Consider the following 19,293-nt stretch of genomic DNA (forward strand, 5'->3'; position numbering starts at 1 on the left):
AGCTGATAGTATAGTTAAGGGGTAGACGGACAGTGGTAATGTAGCCCGGTCGTCGGAGAAAGGAAATTGGATGATATTTCCCGTGACGATCAAACCTTATTGCCAATTGGAAGAGGAAAGTTCGCAGTACATTTACCGGGAAAATCAGCGGGGTACTACGACCAACCAGAAAATGACTGTTATCCAATGTCGCGAAAATTTCGAATTCACACTCGAATAACTGTTTTTAGTTCCAGCTAATTGCGCCTATATGTATAAAGACTCTAATACCGAATTATAATCGTAAAAAATATTTGTAAATTAGACGAACAATTAAATATCAGCAACACCTTTTATCTATCTTTTCAAATTTTTTATCGTGATAGCATAAAACTGATTTCCTTCATAGCAAATGGATCCCTTCAAAAGGATCAAATAGCTATAAAAATCAGATCGCTAATTTCCCTCGGACGGTTGAATATTATCGTAATTTATTTCTGCGTTTCATTTATCCTAATCTTTAGCGTTACAAGGCGTATTGGTAATATCACTGGAGGCTGAGCAGTCGTACGGAAAAGGAACTCGTGGTTCCATTTCGATGTCCCTCGTCATAATTTCATATATCAGAATCCGCAGACTGCCACGCTTGGGGCGAGCAACGGTTTTCGCGAAAAGATCACATGTAGGGACGCAGCCGGAGTATAATGAGAGCCGGAAAGCGTCAGCGGCATCTAATGTCGGAAATTATAGCATATTGCCAATAAAATCCGAACCAGGGTCCGCCCTCGTACGAGCCGACTAAACAGGTTTCCTCCTGCTCTTCTGGGGCGACGAGCTTATTGTAACGAACGTCGGAACCACGTTTTGCCATTACACAAGATCTCGTCTCAGGGGAACGACCGATACACCGATAATACTACGAGTCGATAACTCGCTTACCGTTTGACGCTCCTTTCATTCCACCTTAATTCGTGTCGCGAACCACTTACGAAAGGGAACCGTTTCAGAGACGCGTACTATTTTTTATCTTTATTAAACCTGTAACACGTGGTATATATGTAAAAAGAACACGTTAACTAGAATAAAATTAAATATTAAACGATTGTGCAAACTGCAAATGTTGATGAAATCTGTACGTCTTCCTTAACGATGGATATCACTTAAATATTTACAGGCGGATTAATTACTTGAAGAACAGTTAGAATTTTCTTCGTGTTCAGGACGATACTTGTCTATCTCAGCTTTGAAAGTACTGTTCGAAAGACTAACGCCATAGTTACCGTCGAGTTGATGGTGAAGATCCGTTCTCGCGCTACTTCTTCGAACTTTCATCCAGCCTGACATTCTTTCTTGCCTTCGAGCATTTTTAAAGCCAATACCACAGCCGCAGCGCACTTCAGAACAGTCGGAGGCGTCGGTCTGGACCTGACATGCGTCTACGTTCGAATAGTCGTTCAACCCCGAACTGTTTTCTGTCTGAAGCGTTTAAAACTGTAGAGTATAAGACAAGGTAGAACAGTTATTATACTTAGCTTTTAAAGAATATTAAATTAATCCGATATCCAAACAAAGTGACTTACAAAATCATCTGTACTTAAATATTTATGAAGATTCTAAAATGTTGAAGTAAGCAAAACATTGCTCCACTATTAATTACTCGAATAATCAAGAATCTCCTAACATAAAATTTTTCGTGTCACTGTATTTTTAATATACGTAAGTATCTTCGATAGAGAAGTTCCAAGCAATAAACTTACTGGACAAGATTCTTCTGATTTGCGTATACTGTTTGCATCGATTTCTGAGTTCTTGGTTAACGATTGAGGATTGAAGGAACGTCCGCAACGTGGATCAATAATAGAACACACAGCACTGTGTGATGACAATTGTCGTTTGGATTCATTGCTGTCAACACGGGGAAAAGTCCATGTCCTCTCTTTGGATCTTATTAAACGAGGAATCATAGATTTGTCACATTTTTTGTTAGATAATTTCTTGTATCTCGATATGAAACTGGCTAATAGCAGTTTCTGTAACTTTATCATTCGTTCCTTCCTTCTCTCAACTTCAATTCGCAATTGCTGAACCACGCGTTCGTACTTTTTTATCATATCGTTCCGATGTTTCTTTACTGAATCCATTTCACGTTTATTTTCAATCAATTCGATTTTTAATCTACTGAATTCTCCTTCACCCTTAATTTCCTTTTCAACTGAATTACTCTTTTGGATGTCTCTTGTCAACATTTCTTCAAAACACTTTCGCATTTCCTCAAAGTACGCTAGTTTTTCCTTCATAACGTTAACAGTCTGATGCGATCGGAAGATTTTCTCGCCCAAGTTCTTGATCTCCTCGTCATTCGAACTCTGCGCTATCACCACACCGCTGACTTTCGTCTTCAGCGTGTTAAATTCGTCGTCCTTGCTACGAATTTCCGTCGACAGCCATTTCAATTTTGTTTCTAGCATCGACTGCACCTCCAACTGTTTTTGCAATCGTTCGCGGTAATTGCTCTTCTCCTCGCAGCACTTTTCAAGAACAGTTTCGAGTTCGTTAACCTTTTCGTGCAGCTGTTGCACCTTGAACAGATCGCCTCGCGCCTCTCCCGTTCCATCGTCTATCTCCTCCCCTAAACTTTTCCCCGACAGTTCCATCACCAATTTTTCGATCTGGGAAACCTGTTCCGCTATGCACTTCGGGAACGACCTCACCATCTGCTTGTGAACAAGATGAAGCACGGACAATTGGTCCTCCAGCGAAGCACACTTTTCTAAGCAATTCTCCAACCGCTTCAGATTACCGGTTTCGTTTTCTTCCTTAATTAACAGCTCTTCGGACAATTCTTTAATGCGTTGCTTATATTTTTGCGAGTCTACCTCAACCATTTTACGCAATTTTTCATTCTCCTTCTCCAGTTCTTCCATCCTGAGTTCGGAGAACGCCAGTGTGGCTTTGCATACTGCAAGTTCGGACATATTAGCATCTGCGACTTTTCTCAAAGCCGTTATGACGGATTTCACGTCGTTCGCCGGATCAGACTGTTCTGTGTCGGATGATCTGTCCTTTTGCATGGAACACTGCTTTAAGTTCTTGTAATAAGCCTCTAATTCTGTTGCATTCTTGCATGTATCATTATTATTCTCTAGTAATGAAAAAGTTTGTGTCCATTTTTCCTTCATCTCATCCATAATTGCACCGTCGTTAATGCTAGTCGACCTCTGACTTCTGCTACTGATATCGATACCAGAGTCTTCTTTCACATCGTTACTAATACTGGATCTGAACGTATCAAGACTATTTAAGGATACCTTCTTCGGCGAATTTTTGCTGTCGGAATAAAGATAATGTTCTGCTTTCATGTCAATATGAGCTTGCGTAACTAATTCAGTATTATCACTGCTACAGAAAAAATCATCACTACAAATTGAATTGTATTTTCCAATTAAACCGTGAACTCCCTCTTTTGGAAGACATTTCGATACGTTGGAATCTACTTCACTCTGCTCAACATTAGATTGCTCCTCTTTTTGCAACTGCAATTCTATTTCCAGGTTACAAATCAAATTTGCCTTTTGTATTATTTCGTTTTCTAAATCCGATGCCTTAGTTAAAGATTCTTGCAATAAACGTTTCGTGTTGCACAGCTCGTTCTCCATCTCCAAGGACTTCGACACCACTTTGATGTAGTCGTTCCTCTCTCTGTTCAAATCTCTTTCCAAAATTTCGATGCTCCTCGTTTTTTGATCTAACATTATTTTTAGTTCGTGAACAAGCCAACCGACATCGCTCGTGATGTCTTGTATTTTAACGAACAATTCAGGGAAGTGTATTCGAACCAAATCGTGAAAATTCGTCAGCTTCTCTTTAATCAATACTAACTCGAAATTGCATTTGTTTCTCTCCGTGCTAAGTGACTGGTTCTCGGCTCTTAAGTTACGTACCATTTCTCTTAACACGATTAGTTTCGACGTCATCATTGCGTTTTCAGTTTCAAGTTCTTGGCAAATTGATTGAATTCCGACATCGCCGTCAATCCTCTTTCGCTTCTTATTGTACATTATGTTATCGATGCGTTCCTTGTAAAACGCTTCTATCTGATCCACTGACCACTTCAGTAATTCTCGCCCTTGGTCCTCCACTACCTGCGTACGTTCCTTCGAGCAGTATTGTAGTTCCTTAACTGCGGTAGAATACTGGTCCGCCAATTTTTGTCTCAGTTCCAATTCTCGATCCAAATTATCGCATTCCAGAGTTTCCAAATTCTTCAACAAAATAGCGTTTCTTTCTTCCAGTTGTTCATAATCAAGAAACGATTTTTCTGATTGTGTTCCTCTAGAAATGGTCTCTATGGCGTCCCTCTTTGCGTAATAAATTAGTTGCATTTCTTCCAGCTCTTCGGTTAGTTCCTTAATCCGTCGCTTGAGCGTTTCATATTCTTCAGAATCAACTGTGATCAATTTTTCCGGCGTGTGTACAATTGAAGCTAACGTGGATGATTTTAGACTTCGTGGAGTCATAATCGAAAATGCATTTCTCTTGAGCACTTTAGATTCTGCGTTTAATTTTCTCGCTATCGCCGAGAAGTTCAGAATGCTCAACGTTTCCGGGAATGCATCAGCCTCAGTATCGATAGTAACGATAAAGCTAATTGTCTCTCTACCAGCCAAAACTTTTTGAAGAATTCTGGTTAACTTCGACTCGCGAAACGGTCCAGCGACGTGCACGTTGCCGATCGAATTACTAGTTCGAGCAGTTTTCAAACATCTTCCAAGCACCAGCAAACTATTGTTTATATTTCGCCATTCCGTCAACCTGACACCCGTTTCTGCCCTGTTCTTGAAACGCCTGGATCCAGCCACGTCGCAGAACGTTAATGTACTGACCTGAACCTCCTCCGGACTGTTCTGCCTCTCGTACTTCAACAATTTTATCGTAAAAAACGTATGAGATCGCGAGCTAGCGTCGTTAACTACCGTTGAGGCAATCGTCATCTTCGACTGAACGAAGACCAACAATTGACAGGCCTCTAAAGCCGTAGTGATGGCGATAAATTTCAAATCCTTCACGTAAGTCGACCCATCCTTTCGAGACGCCATCTTAAGCGGCTGTTTCTCTTCTTCGTTCACCACCAGAAGATCGTACACGTTATCATTGTAAATTTCAGCCACTGATATCCAAACAGATGACATACACTCATCACCGCAAGCGTCTCGTTCTTCCGGAAGCTGCGGATTCGAGTTGTTGAGAGATAGCCGAGCTTGCGTATACTCCTCTTTAGCGATCACTTCTGGATTTATTATATCTTTCTTACACTGTATCTCGTATGCTCGTTCGTCCTCGTTTAAGGTGACAATTCGATTACCGTCGATGACTTTGTACCACGGTGCGAGGGTGCAATTCACTGCGGAAAATAGCAACTCGATGGCACGTGGAATGATACCAGGTGATTTTGGCGTCCCATATAACGTATACGTTTTACCGGAATTCGACGCCCCATAAGTTAAGATCGTCGAGCTTTCGCCGAGAAGAAAATTAATCACCTGCTGCCGCACGCTGTGGTAAAAAATGTCCTCCTGCGAGTAGCTCGAATCGAAAATTCGCGTGAATATGTACTTCTTGTCTATGCTTTCACCTTTCTTTACGTGCAACGTCGTCGAATTGTGCACTGTGTAGATTTCTGCGCTGGTCGCTTCCAAGCTCGGCTTTATTCTAAGGTACACGTTGCTCGCGAATGAATAATTTGATAGCGTGCAATCAGAGATTGTGTTTTCAATCATTTTCGCAGGTTTTAAAGAAAGAGATCCCGAGGGAAACATGCTCTATGGGACAAACACAATAGAGTCAATGAAATTAGATCATTATTTTTATTATTAACAATAATGTAAGTAAATGTTAAGAATGGGGGAGATGGTAAACATACGAAATGTGTTTCGCTTCCTTTGGAATTTTTAATTCTATCGATTTCAGTTTTTATTGCTTTTAAATATTTTGATGATTGGTAAATCACAAGACCTCGCACTGTTCTGCTCCATTGTGAACAATTTTCTACCTTCGGCTAGGTTATGCAATACGCCACTTGTACCAAACAAACATCGTCTGAATATAACTTGGAGCGAGTTTATAACGTAAATTGTCTTTTGTCTGTCAATGTGAAATCTCTTCAATTTTTACTCGTGAATTCACACCTACATGTAATAATATAAGAAAAACCCAAACAGTTGCTCTTTTCTTATTAAAAGATTGAAACATTTATTTATGTTATAGAATATGTATGTTAATTATTAGATTAAATGTTTGAAGACACTAAGAAGTAAAGCTATTTATTCAAATGTCTGTATATGTATATCTACATAAATACTCTCCAATTCAATTACATAATAATTAATATGTAATTTCGATTTCGACAAGCCGATAGAAACGAAAAATGGCACCCATGAACAGTTTGTGCCTGGAAATATCCTCAAAGTTGGAGGTAAGCGGCAATTTATATGCATGTCGTTCGGTCCATTAAACGCAGCCAATCAAAGAAGAAGCTAATAGCCGAGCCGGTCGTGGTGTCGGTAGATGGGTCGCGCGCGATCCACGAAATCCGGCGTAATCTCGGTTTCGGAATCGTGTCGCTAGCACAAGTCGACCACTGTACACCGTAGACATTCTCGAAGGGATCGCGAATTGCAGGATCGGCGGTGTCTTTCAAACCCACAATCGACTCTTTGTATCGACGCCGCCGCCACGCACGCACCAAAACGCTTTCGCCGCTGCTTTCGGTATACACGTTGCCTCATCGCACGCGCTCTACTCCGGCTCTCTCGTAAGATACGCTGTTATTGGTGGTCCTTGTTTGATCGTTCGAACTTTCAACGACGATCTGCCTTTCTTACTTTTACCGCAGCTAATATGAGTAACGGGGATGGGGCTATTCTCCTAGATAAAGAAACCGGACTATTCAGAATTTCCTCAGGACCGAGCAACAAGTTGAATTCCAAGTAGCAAACTTTTCGATATTTAGCTTATTCCGAGAGAAAACGATCTTTTATGGAGATTAAGAAACAAGAAAAGCAGTGCTTAAGAAACTGAGCAAGAGAAGAAAACAAAAGTATCGATTATTTCGTCTAAAAGAAACTTAAAAGATCTCCGACCATTTTCGCCCGTAATAGATACATCAATTTTTATCTGCGACGTGACTTACGATACGATTGTATGGCTCGTAAAAACATCAAAGAACACGAAGAAAGTATCGGCAGGGGGAAAAGAAACCACAGTTCTTTACCTACGGTACAGAACGGCAACACACTCGTGCACGGCGGTAGTAAGACATCGGTATATGAAAAATAAGAGCCGTCGCCTCGTCCCCTTATATCGGGCGTTAATGTTCCTGTGGCGGATTGATGTTCCACCTTTATGGGTTATTTATTTAATACTGACAAATTTCGCCCAGCACTCACGCCAACGGGACCACCGCCAGCCCACTTCTTTTATAGCGTCTTTAATGGCACTGAAGAACGAAACGGCAGTCTGTGTCCGTGATTCGAAGAACCTCCCTCTTCCGAACATCATTCTCCGATTTTTCTTCAACTGCTCTCCACGATACACCAAGAGTGAACGATAAAGAATCGGTTTTTAAAACGAATACGAAGGCGGATGTTAATTCGAAATTTACGATTACCCATAATTCTATATAACTGTGAGTTGTCGCGAATATTTGGTCGAGAGTTTGTATTCTGTATCTGCGTTTATGAAAGTGTAGCAAGTCCAAGGAGCAATCCGCGCGAAAACGGGAGACGTCTTTAAGGAGCTCCAGCGTTCCGCTTTCGAGATATTAGATTTATCCATTTGTTTGCCGAAAGTCTCATAAATATAAGCTCTCTTTGACAGCGTCCCACGGGTCTTATCCGGTGCCATGATCTTGCGTGGGAGGACCAGGAGAGATGAGACCTTGGCAACGGGAATAGACGAAAAGGGGGAGGACGACATCCGAACGGCATCGATCCAAATCCAGAGCTCGCTCCATGGTACCATCAGTATTCCCAATTAACGGGCTGCTTTCATCGGGGTCGAGCGAGGGGGATCCACATCCGGGCTTACATTTATAAATATGATGATCGTAAAAGCAGCTATTACCGTTCGATGAGACGAGGAGGAGTCCTTTCGGAGGTACCTCGGCAAGAGAAAACACCTTATTGCGCGGGCAGAGGCGGTGAAATTGATGGCGACGCTTCGCATTGGGGTGGAAATTTTACGGATCGCGCCAGGCGCAATCTAAAGGGAATAATTAATGCGCGCTCCGTAGCCGTAAGCTTATCGAACCGACGCGACGCGGTGCGACGTGCAGCGCCGTGATATGTATTCGTCGGACTTTGCTACTGATTCGACCGTTATTGTGAAGTTACTGCGCGACGAATTTACTGGAAATTTATCCCCAAATTCGTTGCGATGCAACGGCACAAAGTTTACATCACAGCAGGATTTTTCTCAATGTGAACTACTCGCGAATCTTTTGCTAAGGTTTCTATTCCACTGAAAAACAATTTTTTTATTCAAAACCAAAGTTGTAAAGATGTGAAAAAATTACAATTAACATTCTCATTCTTACATTGATTATAATTTTACAATAAATTTAAGCTGATTATAATGCTGATAATAGCTAAAGCTAAAAGCTGATTTCCCAATTCCTGATATAATAGTGTCCATAAATCATCCACAAACGTTTATTAAACTATAATCAGTGTTCATTAGCCGTTCCAAAATCGCGGTTCCACGGGATGCCTCCTATGGGGAGATCTTTTCAATAACTCTTGGTCGGTCCTGGTAATTGGTGGCGGGCGATATCTCTCGTGGCTCCACTCTTCCTTCTTCCCTAACTCCGCAGCCCTTCACAATGTCGTATATAACAATATACCAGACTGTCTCGCCCTGACCACTATAGATAGAGAAACATTAAGTGACCCAGGCACGAGCACTCGCCCTCACACAGTGATATCGCGAAAGGGCAACAGAGAGGAAGCCACGTATGTGGTATATCTATACGTATCATTGACGACAGCTACAGGGGATGTCGAAGAGACGAGTCAAAGACGGTTTGTATTGCAGCCACCATTGGCTACCGATGTTCACCCTTCTTTCCTTGCCTGTCCTCCGAACACGTTTATCGGTCAGCAACTCTCATTTCCACGGACAACAAGTTTTAAGGAAAATAAGAATATGTACTCGTAATATGTAAGTTCGAATAAGTGTGACGTTATGAGAAAAAATCTTTAATAATTATCAAAAACAATACATATAAGAATATAAGCAGATGTTAAGAAATAGACGAATACAACTTATTTTATCTACCTCAAAGATCGAATGAAATGATTTAATTAAACGATATCTAAACAGAGAATTGATGTTAGATGTGTTTTGACAAATTCCATTCAGCAATAATAAGTTAATAAGGTAATATAATGATGTAAAAAATTAGGATTAGCTTTATTGGAATTACTATCATCTCAATCTGTAAATTTGAATGTAAGTAAAATAGTGATGTTCTATGTAAATTGAGCGTCACTGCCGGAAAAGTAGTGGATTGAATAGAGTACATCGTGGAGAGGGGCTCCAATGCGAGTCATAAACGTTTATATTGCGTTCGGTACGCCAGTGATCTCGATATTGGCAAATTATTGGTCCCTTCCTCGGATACGCGCCGAGTTTGACCACCGACCACATGCTATAGCCTCGAACTGAAACGTACCTTGGCTAATCCGAAAAAGTATCGTTGGTCGAACACTGAGAAAAGTTTAATTGGAAACATCTGGGAAAGCCAAAATGGCAACGAATGGAGTGATAGGAGCAGGTGTCCCGAACTGGTGGATTAACCGCAACGGGCAGCTTCTGGTCAATAGCATTTTTGTTAATGGGAGATATCTTTGTGAGAGAAGGGACTAATACAAGAGAGCTTCTAAAGACCATCCATCCGTTAGAGATATTAGCTACATTCATTGCCATTCAATGAGTACAAAATTGTATCGTCATTGAACTCTTTATTAATTGTACTGTTACACTCTCTGTGTATGAATTCCTCTTGCACGCACCAGGAGTTATAACTCGTGTTCATCTATTTGTTGGTAATTTCTCGTTACCGGTTCTTTAAAAAGCAATCTCACGCGCGGACACTTTCCACGCGAAACGGACCGTGGCAATCGTGGTAACGGTAGAAAACGAATCCTCTTCCAGGGCGATACTTTCTAGACCCAATCAACTGATATCGCGAGCTTAAGCCCTCCAAGAACCGCAACTCCTGATACGGTTCGTAGTGGGCTGGGGTGGTCTGATCACGAGTTAGTGGTTCGAGATGGCGAGGAAAGACCCGTGTAAGTAAGAGAAGCCCAAGCCGACTTTATGTCGGGACGTAAGCCGGTTATAGGCGCTGCCGATGTTATTTGATGGCCAAATGCACTCCAACACCGTGAGCCAACCTAAACTTCCCCGCCCGCTATCCGATCTCTATCGTCCGGCCAACATTTTCTGGGCCACCTTCATCGTTACTCATCAGCGCGAAGGAAAACTCGGTACATCAAGTTTTTAAGAAGATCCAGCTATTTCACGCATACAACACGCATCTTAGCCTTTAATGACAGTTTCGAAAATATATTTACGTGTAACGATGATTAATGAAGCGACAATTATAATTATGATAAAGTTATGAATTCATTCGTAGCAAAAAGCGTCATCTTTAAATACAATCAATCGAACTTGTATCAAGGAATGAATAAAATAAAATGCAATAAACGTATTTTCACGCATAATAGAAAATCGGAAACATTTTTTTTTCAAAGCGTTCCCATCTACACACGTAGTGGACAGAAGCCGACAGGGTATGAGTTGAAAATTCACACGTCGCGTGAAGTGTTAAACCTGTAAATATCAAAGAGCCATCGATAGACAATCGGGCAACAGGAGGACAAAGGAAAACGCGGCAGACAAAAGCAGCAGAGAAAAGAGATCCACCTGCCTCTCCAGCAGCGAGGCTCGTGCTCGGGCGAGCATAAAACGCGCCGCGCATTTTCCACCCCCTCGCGTATTAATACCTAACCGCGGCCGCAAAACTTAATGAATTCTTTAGCGAGATCAAAAAGAACTCCGGTCGGCCGATACGGCGAGCGGTGGCGGGTGCGTTTCTTTTTCTCTCTCGCTCGGTCTCACTTCCTTTTCTTTTTTTTGAAGCGCGAGGAGCGAAATTGAACGGCGATATTCCTGGGACGGTTTAACGACGACGCACACCCCCTGCCTCGGGCCACCCTTACACCCTGTGTCCTGTGTTTCCCTTAACGAGGCACGTTCCCCCGAACCTTTCGTTCCTCCAACCCCCTCACCCGTGGCTCATGGCCGCTCGCAGATACGAGGTGCTGCCGCATTATGCTCGGTTTCATCGCCGGCAACGTCTCACGCATTAATGGATTCCTATAGCGGCCCGGCCGTAATGAACACCCAGTCTACCGTGGGCTGTCTTTTCATCGGGATCCGCTGCGCGTTTGGCGACTTACGTTTCATTGCTGGTGATACGTCCCGATAATGAGGTCGATATTTCGCCACGGCGGAGCGTGGTTAAACGACGACGCCGTGTCGTCGCATCGCCTCCGCTGGGGTCGAGGGAATTTCTCGTTTAGAGATGATAGAAACGAAATATCATGTGGAAAGGAAATTCACTCTCTGATGCCGGACTGTCGTCATTATTCCGCGTCTATGCGGGCTTGTGGCATACGACTTTGCAAAATGGTAGAATGTGATCTTCTCTTTAAATACATCATTATATGTGTGCATATTTAATTTGTGACACATACATATATCATTTTGGAAAATGTTCTCGCATGACTCGTGTCTTTGAAAAATATTCTTTTTCGTAATGAATTGTTATGAAAGTATGTTATACTACTTAAAAAAGTCAATCTGATAGCAGAGGTTTTAATTAGTGCAGAGACGAGATTAAAATGGAAAGATAGGTTCACTCGATTGGAGCAGAAGCTTCCCGATGTTGGACGGAGCACGGTCATCCGTAGATTGCGTGAATTGTCTGCGACTGCATGTCTTAAGGTGATTGGAAGTTATGACTCCTAAACCGTGCTTCTGGCCGTCGGGAGGACTTCACACCAGGTCAGATACCGCCTCGTAAAATGTTATGAGAATTAATGTCACCCTTCGCTGTTCGTTGACGCGCGTTGTCTTCGCCGACGATGTCCAACCCTCCGCAACCCCGGCCCACTGGAGCGTTTCCTTTTGCGACTCCAGTGCGACCACGTCACCTTGGCGCAAACGTCCCTTTTGGTATGGCCAATTTCGTCGTTCCGGTGACCACAACTTTCGCGGCTAATGGAAAAGTCGATACCCGATTGCTCGACACCATGGCATTAAGCCATCTACCACCCCTATCGCTGCCCAGGATCCTTTTAGACGCTCTTCGGCTGCCTGTTCCGGATTTTACGATTGCTCATCTTCCGTCGAGGTCCTGACAGTTTTTTTTCTATTTACCATTCTCCCTATTCCTTCCAGAGACATACCCCAAACATGAATTGGCTGAGAACCTCTACGTTATTAGGACCTAATTGAGAAGCTTCAATGGAAGTATTGGAGGTTTCAAAAAAATCTCGACGAAATGTAAGGGTTTTAGTAATTTAAGGTTTGTAAAAGAGCTAAGTATACTAAAAGATAAAATAAAGCAATCAGGAATGTAACAGATGTGATCTTCTTTTTGACGCCTACCAATTAAATTATTAATCAATCGATCAATGTTTTCTGTATTGGACTGCCTGATACTAATGACAGGAAACGAGACACTGACTATTTATTTCTGAATCAAAGCAATCACTCGGCGTAACGATGCAGCCATGCGCAAAACCCTCTATGTTTTGGTTTATCAGACTTCTTTTATATACTAAATAATAATTTCACTTGTATAAGGTAACTGCTGAACCTTGAATTCTATTAAAAGTCACTCAACCCTTTCGCATTATGCGTGAATGTTACATACATATGTAAATTGTAATATTCTAAATTCAACTAAGCCTATGAATGAATTGAATTGGATGCCCAGTATGTGATCTATTTATTAACGATCCAAAAGGGAAGTGTGGCTATTATTTAGTTGAAGATGATGAAGAATGAACTTTCTAATCGGATGATCTGATCGTACACGGAAACGAGGAGCAGTCCATCACAATTCGTGATCGTATAAAGATGCCACGCATCGACAATCGTTGGATGAGTGGCCCCTTCCGGTCGCCCACCGCATGTATATTAACTAGCTGTGTTGCAGCCGTCAGTTTAGACGATGATTTAGTGGATGCATTGATTGGGTCGATCAGAGGCCATATCATCTCGTTTAAAGTCTTCCATCATCGGTATAACTATTTATAGACCATACATGATCGCCATGATCGAATCAATTTTCGCCTCTATCTTACTCGCATCATACATATACATGTATATGTGTACATGCAACAATCTAAACGATATTGGATCGACCGTTAGATCACGTGAATGCATTCAAGCTCATTTCTTATTTCTTTGATTCTCCGAACTATCTATAATAAGAAACGTATTTGCTTTTAAAATTTCAATTATATTCAGATTAATATTGAAATATTTGACAAATAGGTTCGATACAGTCAGTTATGATGTTATCTAGTTCAAGAGCTAATCTAATACTTGAACAAACTAGTGAAAATTTAGAAACATATTAGGAGGTAAAATTTGTTCCTTCAATTAGGAGGTAAAATTTGATTCATGATAAACTTTTTATATCACTTTTAACGTACCAACAACAGGAAGGTATAATTACTTTGAAACAGTAATATGAATCGACCGATTTCTTTTTCCTCGCCATTCACTTGCATTCTTTTCCTCCCTTTAGCAATCAAACGGGCGGCTTCAATATTTTCAAATTAGAGAGACTATAATTTTTTGCATATAACAAAGCGCTCTTTGCACCCGGTACACTTTTTAATCATTACGTCAATCAAGCTACATCCCCCATTCAACGACTTTCCGCTCAGTTTAGTCCTCGATAAAAGTTAACACACGATACTTCCATGATATTCCATGATACTTGATGCGTGCTTATAAATACGATGAAATATAAAAAATATACCTAATTATTTATCTCAATTATAAAAGTTTTCGAATTTCAATGTACGGAATAAAACGAAACGCTAATCAACGATTACATCATCCCTGCTGTGGACGGCTAAGTAGGAGCTCAGTTTTTTCAACGGCAGCGGTAATCCAGCAGACTGGAACATTCCTCGGAGGAGGGTTGGGAGATCGTTTTACATCGGACTCGATATTCTGAGCTCGTCGGTTGGTTTTCCTGGCACGGAGTTATCGAGGGGTGGCGCGGCGAGAATTAAGGCTTCTTGCGGCATAAAAAATCTGTGTAATCAATTATCGAACCTTTTACCCCATATTTCACGGCCAATGAGTCGCCACCCCCGCATCTTTGAAGCCCTCCGCGTCGGCTGCGCTAGATTCTCGACCCACCCTCGACACTTTTTAGCCGCGGTGGCTGCTTCTCCTTCCAAGTTTTCAGTCTCCCTTCTATCCGCCACCATCACCCTCCTCCTGTTCGGCCTCTTCTTCTCTATCCGTTTCCTGCTTGCCGAAGGAGAGACGCTGTAGTCGAGCCTTTGTTTGGGATATCAAATATTTATTTTCTTAAATAACGCAGAAGCCCGGCAGAAGGCCGGATCGCGAGCATTTCCCCCTTAATAAATTATCAGCGATTATTGGTCCCGTTTGCCTAGCTGCCTCCGGAAACGAGCACTCTTTTTTTTACCCTCTCTTTCTCCTTCAATCTCATCTTTAGAAAACTCCGAACAGTGCAGGTCAACCGGAATCAATTCGGTCTTTTGCTTCTTTACGTTTGTTGACCGAGTATTTCTAGTGAACTTTTCCTGGACGAACGAGGGGAAGAACATCGTTTCTTCTAAGAAGTGACAACTGAGTAAAACATGTCGAAAAGAAGGAAATTGAAGAAGATCCCATAATTATTTGAAAATCATTTACAATGGCACCTCATAAAATTTTTATATTGGATTCCTGGAAACTTATACATAAAATCTGTAATTCTTGATTGTCTGCGTTGGTAATTTTGTCCATGTTGAAATCGTCGATATGAATAAAGTGAGAACTTCAAGGTCTGAAGTAAATCGCAAGAGTCTGCAACGACATTCGCGGCGGTCCGCGTTTCATGTGTCAATTATTCACAAGGTAGTCGTTGCTCGACCACTCAAGCGAGCCTCGAACGTGCGAAAGGGTCCGCGTTCGTTATAGGGTAGATGAAAAAGAGGATGGGAAGAGGTGTTCTCTTTGACACAGCATTGATATAATATTAATCTAAGCGAGCAAAACTCAAAGGACAACCGTCTGTCTCGTAACGAGTCCTTGTTCCCCGGTGTACGAATTCATGGTAATGCAGAAAGCCGCGTATATCACAAAAGGGAATACGTGGTTGCGAAAACAAAACGAATACCGCACTTTCATGCGCGCGTTTAGACGCCCGGTACTAAACGGCGTGGAGCGAAGTACCGTAATAGCTCTTCGCGAATGTATCACCGATGCAATCAGATGCCAAATTATTGAGCCCATTGTTCAATGAAAAAATGGAGTACCTTATAATTATTTAAAAAAAAAATGGGAGAGTCGATGTGACTATTCGTTCTGCATTAAGAATTATTGTATGGGTGGTACTGTTTTTTATTCTTGATATTCCTTAAAATCAAGTTAATTAAAATATGAACAAAAAGATCACATTAAAACAAATGTTAGGTTTTAGTAATTAATTTGGATTATAAGTTACTCAGGTTTTGATAACCTATTTTTGGAACAAATATATTGTCCTTGTTTATAGATAGTCGATTTTCTTTAGTACTCCAGTTTCGTCTGTTAGCATTAAATTCGGCTTGAATTGAAAACAGAGAACAGACTATGCGCTAAATACCTGATCTTCACGCGAATTTTTCTTCCACCGTAGATTTTGTCGTTTTCCCGTGTCACGTGTGCACAGGTAACGCATATCCCTAAGTCTGCATGTGTACACTCTTGTCTCGACTGAAGTCGTGACGTTTGTTTTCATGCTTACTTTACCGCGTTGAAAAAAGATTGAAAAGTGGCTGCCGAGACGGCAGCCAGCGTCGAACACCAGCCGCCGTAAAGGGGTTGCGCTAGAGACAGGGGGGTCCTGAGATTTTTCTTCGCATTGTCGCCACGCGAGTTATTTGCTCCTAGCGCTGCTTTAATTGTTCGTAATTGGATACGTTAATTATGAATTGCAGCAAGGATGCAATAATAGCTGCTGTCAAAACCCCACGCATTTTAATGTTAAATAACATATGACAGTTTTAATTACATTTTCAAATTTTGTGTCAACTAAACTGAACACATTTGGACATTTGAATGAATAATAAGTAGTTTAATAACGAAACAAGTAATCGAAGCATCGATAGAAATCTTGATGCGATTTATAAGCTTCCCCGTTGTTTACTTCTGTATTAAATGCCGCGGGAACTTTTCATTAATGCCCGAATGAATAAATGCCACCGGTGTTCTCCCCCTTCACTTAAATTCTTAATGCAGCAAGCCTGGTGGAAAGTACTCCGGGGCCTTCAAAATATCTTCAAGAAGTTTAAAGTCTTCCCTCGATAGTATGTAAATATTGTATGTAAAGCGCGACATCAAAGGGATTCTTCCATAGCATAATGTCTTAAATTTCGCTGGCAGGAGAGATTAAGGAACAACAGGAAGCGAGGATATTAGGCACGCGTGTAACAAAGAATTGTCTACTTTTAGACGTCTGAAGATCCATTACAGCATACAGCATAAGGATTAATCTGCGTTTAGATATATTTATCAATCAGGATTACTTTTACTTATTCTCACCTCGACATATGGCATTCGCGTAGAATGCAATGGAGAAATAATTTTCAAAACGTCAAATACAAGAGGAATACAAAGAACTATTTTGTACGAACAGAATGTAATTAAAAGTATTTTTAAACTACAGGAAATGTTTGTAGCGCGATACAATATAATATTGAGTGATGTACGTGGAAAAATGGTTTCAAACAACAAATTAGTACAAATTTTTATAAAAACATTCCACGAAATCAAAGTAGGACATCACGCGTAACGAAGAATGCTTAAACACGAAGTTTCACGAATTTTCCGATGAATATTCAAGAATCTCGCCGGACACACATAATGTAATTGTCAAAAGGACGTGGGTGGTCAAACGCGCAAAGGAAGAACAGAGATCGACGCGCGGCAAAAGGACCACAAAATCTCTGCTGGCATTCGTGCCACGATGTTCGCGAAAACTTTGTTACATTTTTGGTCGACTCGACGACATATGCCGGCCGAATAAGCCGGATCAAAGGGATGGGCATGAACGTAACAAGAGGAGCGAAAAAGAGATACAAACGAAAGAGAAGCGGCATTGCATTCCTTTCCTTCTCCGCCCTCCTATAAAAGTTGGTGGAAATCTCTTCGGTCAGTGAAATAAGTTATCTTCCGAAGTTATCGGCAACACCTGACAATATTAAATTGATTCATCCATCATGAAAGGAGGCTGTTCCTGCATTTTTACATACACACTTAAACACACTATGTTTCATATGTAGTCGCCTGCAGTGAATTTATAAGAAAAGACATAATTTCCAGTTTCTGTAACGAAAAATGCTTTTTGCAGTGTTTACACATTATTCAAGGAACAGTCGGAAGAACGCGGGCTGAAAAATTGAACAAAGCGTTCATACCGGATACATAAAGTGAAACACTTGAAAGCACAATCGCGTTCAATAAGGAGGACATGAAGGAACGGCAACGACAGCATGCTGAGTGAGAAAATAATTACAAACGTCAAAAGGGAAGTTTTATCTCGCGACATCGTGCCGGACGCGTGAGCTCCCTTCCTTAGGGAAAAAGAGCTGCACGCTGGAGAGAGTCGAAAAATGAAATGGCAAGATGGAAAGAGAGAATGAGGCAGGGACCAACGCAAGCTGCTCGCGTTAAACCACAGAAGAAACAAAAGGTGCCGCCGGTGAATTAAGAACGATATTTTAACGCTCGACTTAATTGCATTAAACCGGGACCGAAGAGGAGGCGAGTAACGGAAACAGACAGAGAAAATGAAGAGGAAAGAAGAAAAGGAGCCGAAGAGTAGTCGCTAGGGGAGGATTGGGAAGAAGGCTGTCAAGAAAAAAATAAGAAAACACACCGCGGGTGGCGGTGAAAGCGCAAACGGGAAGGGAAAGGGGCGCGGGTCAACCTTCATGGTTGTTCTATTTCGCGATTGGATGTGCCGCGGTAATACGTCGGATTTTCAAAGTGCTCCTTGTCCCGGCGCCGCTGTACCCTTTGAGCCGAAACAAACAGAGTGCTCGCTTTTTTTCGCGAAGTGGCCGGGGCGAGAGGCAGGGACCGAAGAAACGGATTATGTTTTAGATTCCAACTGGAAGACCGGAGAGGAGAGAAACGCCGTTGCGCAATGAGGAGAAGAACGGACGGCGCGGAAAGGAAGCGAGTACACGAGAAAAAAAAGTAGAAGCCGAAGGGATGGATTGAGAGAATGTTTTCAAGACCACGCAAAGCATTCGAGGTAAAAAGAGTTTTCTTGTAGTGTTTATCAGCGGCTTTTTACTGAATGCCTCATGTGGCTGCAATACCTTCGAAGTCCTCTGTTCTTTAAATAATGGATCTATGAAATCAACCGCTTAATTCGATCCTTCAAGGTAGTAATCGCGGAAACTGATCTTTTTGCGATAATTTAAAAATTTTTTAATATTTAATGGCTTTACTATTTACTGATGGTTAAAGTTATTGAAATCCAAGCCTTATGATAAGCGAGATATTTATCCTCAAAGTTTTACTTTTTAACATGTAATCCCCATACTGACTCCTCGCGAAACTGACATTTTTAATTATGGCATAAAAACTGTTTTCACAATGTTTAAAAAAAAAAGTCGAATATCACGTAAAGAATTCAGAAAAATCTTACATGAAAAAATCAAAGTGGTAAGCGATATCGTTTGTAAGTAAAAGCATGGTAAACTTTGTAGAATTTATATGAAATAGAGTAAGAAAACGAGCGCTTAGAGGAGGAGAAACGTAAGAAGCAGGCTCGAGCTGTACACTCATATTTAAAACTTTCTTTTTACTCTCATTGTCAGTAAGAAATCCTGGTGGCATCTGTGTATGTATACGCAGCCAACTTTTAGATGACACTGTAGCACGACTCTTACCGTAATCCTTTCATTGCTGTATCAAATGATATGAAGTTACCAGTAC

General features: G+C 41.4%; 1 protein-coding gene across 1 annotated transcript; it reads right to left on the reverse strand.

Moving 5' to 3' along the window:
- Positions 1 to 1,307: 1,307 nt before the first annotated feature.
- Positions 1,308 to 5,756, reverse strand: LOC108630002 (kinesin-like protein KIF20A). Its single transcript, XM_018033044.1, has 2 exons — positions 2,112 to 5,756; positions 1,308 to 1,415 (listed from the first exon to the last, which is right to left on the reverse strand). Exons 1-2 carry the CDS (start codon positions 5,754 to 5,756, stop codon positions 1,308 to 1,310), a joined length of 3,753 nt encoding a protein of 1,250 aa, XP_017888533.1.
- Between the last annotated feature and the right edge of the window lie 13,537 nt (positions 5,757 to 19,293).

The sequence above is a fragment of the Ceratina calcarata genome, unplaced genomic scaffold (genome assembly GCF_001652005.2).
Source record: "Ceratina calcarata isolate Rehan_Ccalc_2016 unplaced genomic scaffold, ASM165200v1 scaffold61, whole genome shotgun sequence".
Classification (NCBI taxonomy): Eukaryota; Metazoa; Arthropoda; class Insecta; order Hymenoptera; family Apidae; genus Ceratina; species Ceratina calcarata.

Excerpts from the sequence above, each read along its gene's own strand:
- LOC108630002 (XM_018033044.1), bottom strand. The coding sequence starts at position 5,756 with ATGATTGAAAACACAATCTCTGATTGCACGCTATCAAATTATTCATTC. Across the intron at positions 1,416-2,111 it reads ATAAACGTGAAATGGATTCA|ACGCATGTCAGGTCCAGACC; the intron begins GTAAAGAAACAT and ends ATTCGAACGTAG.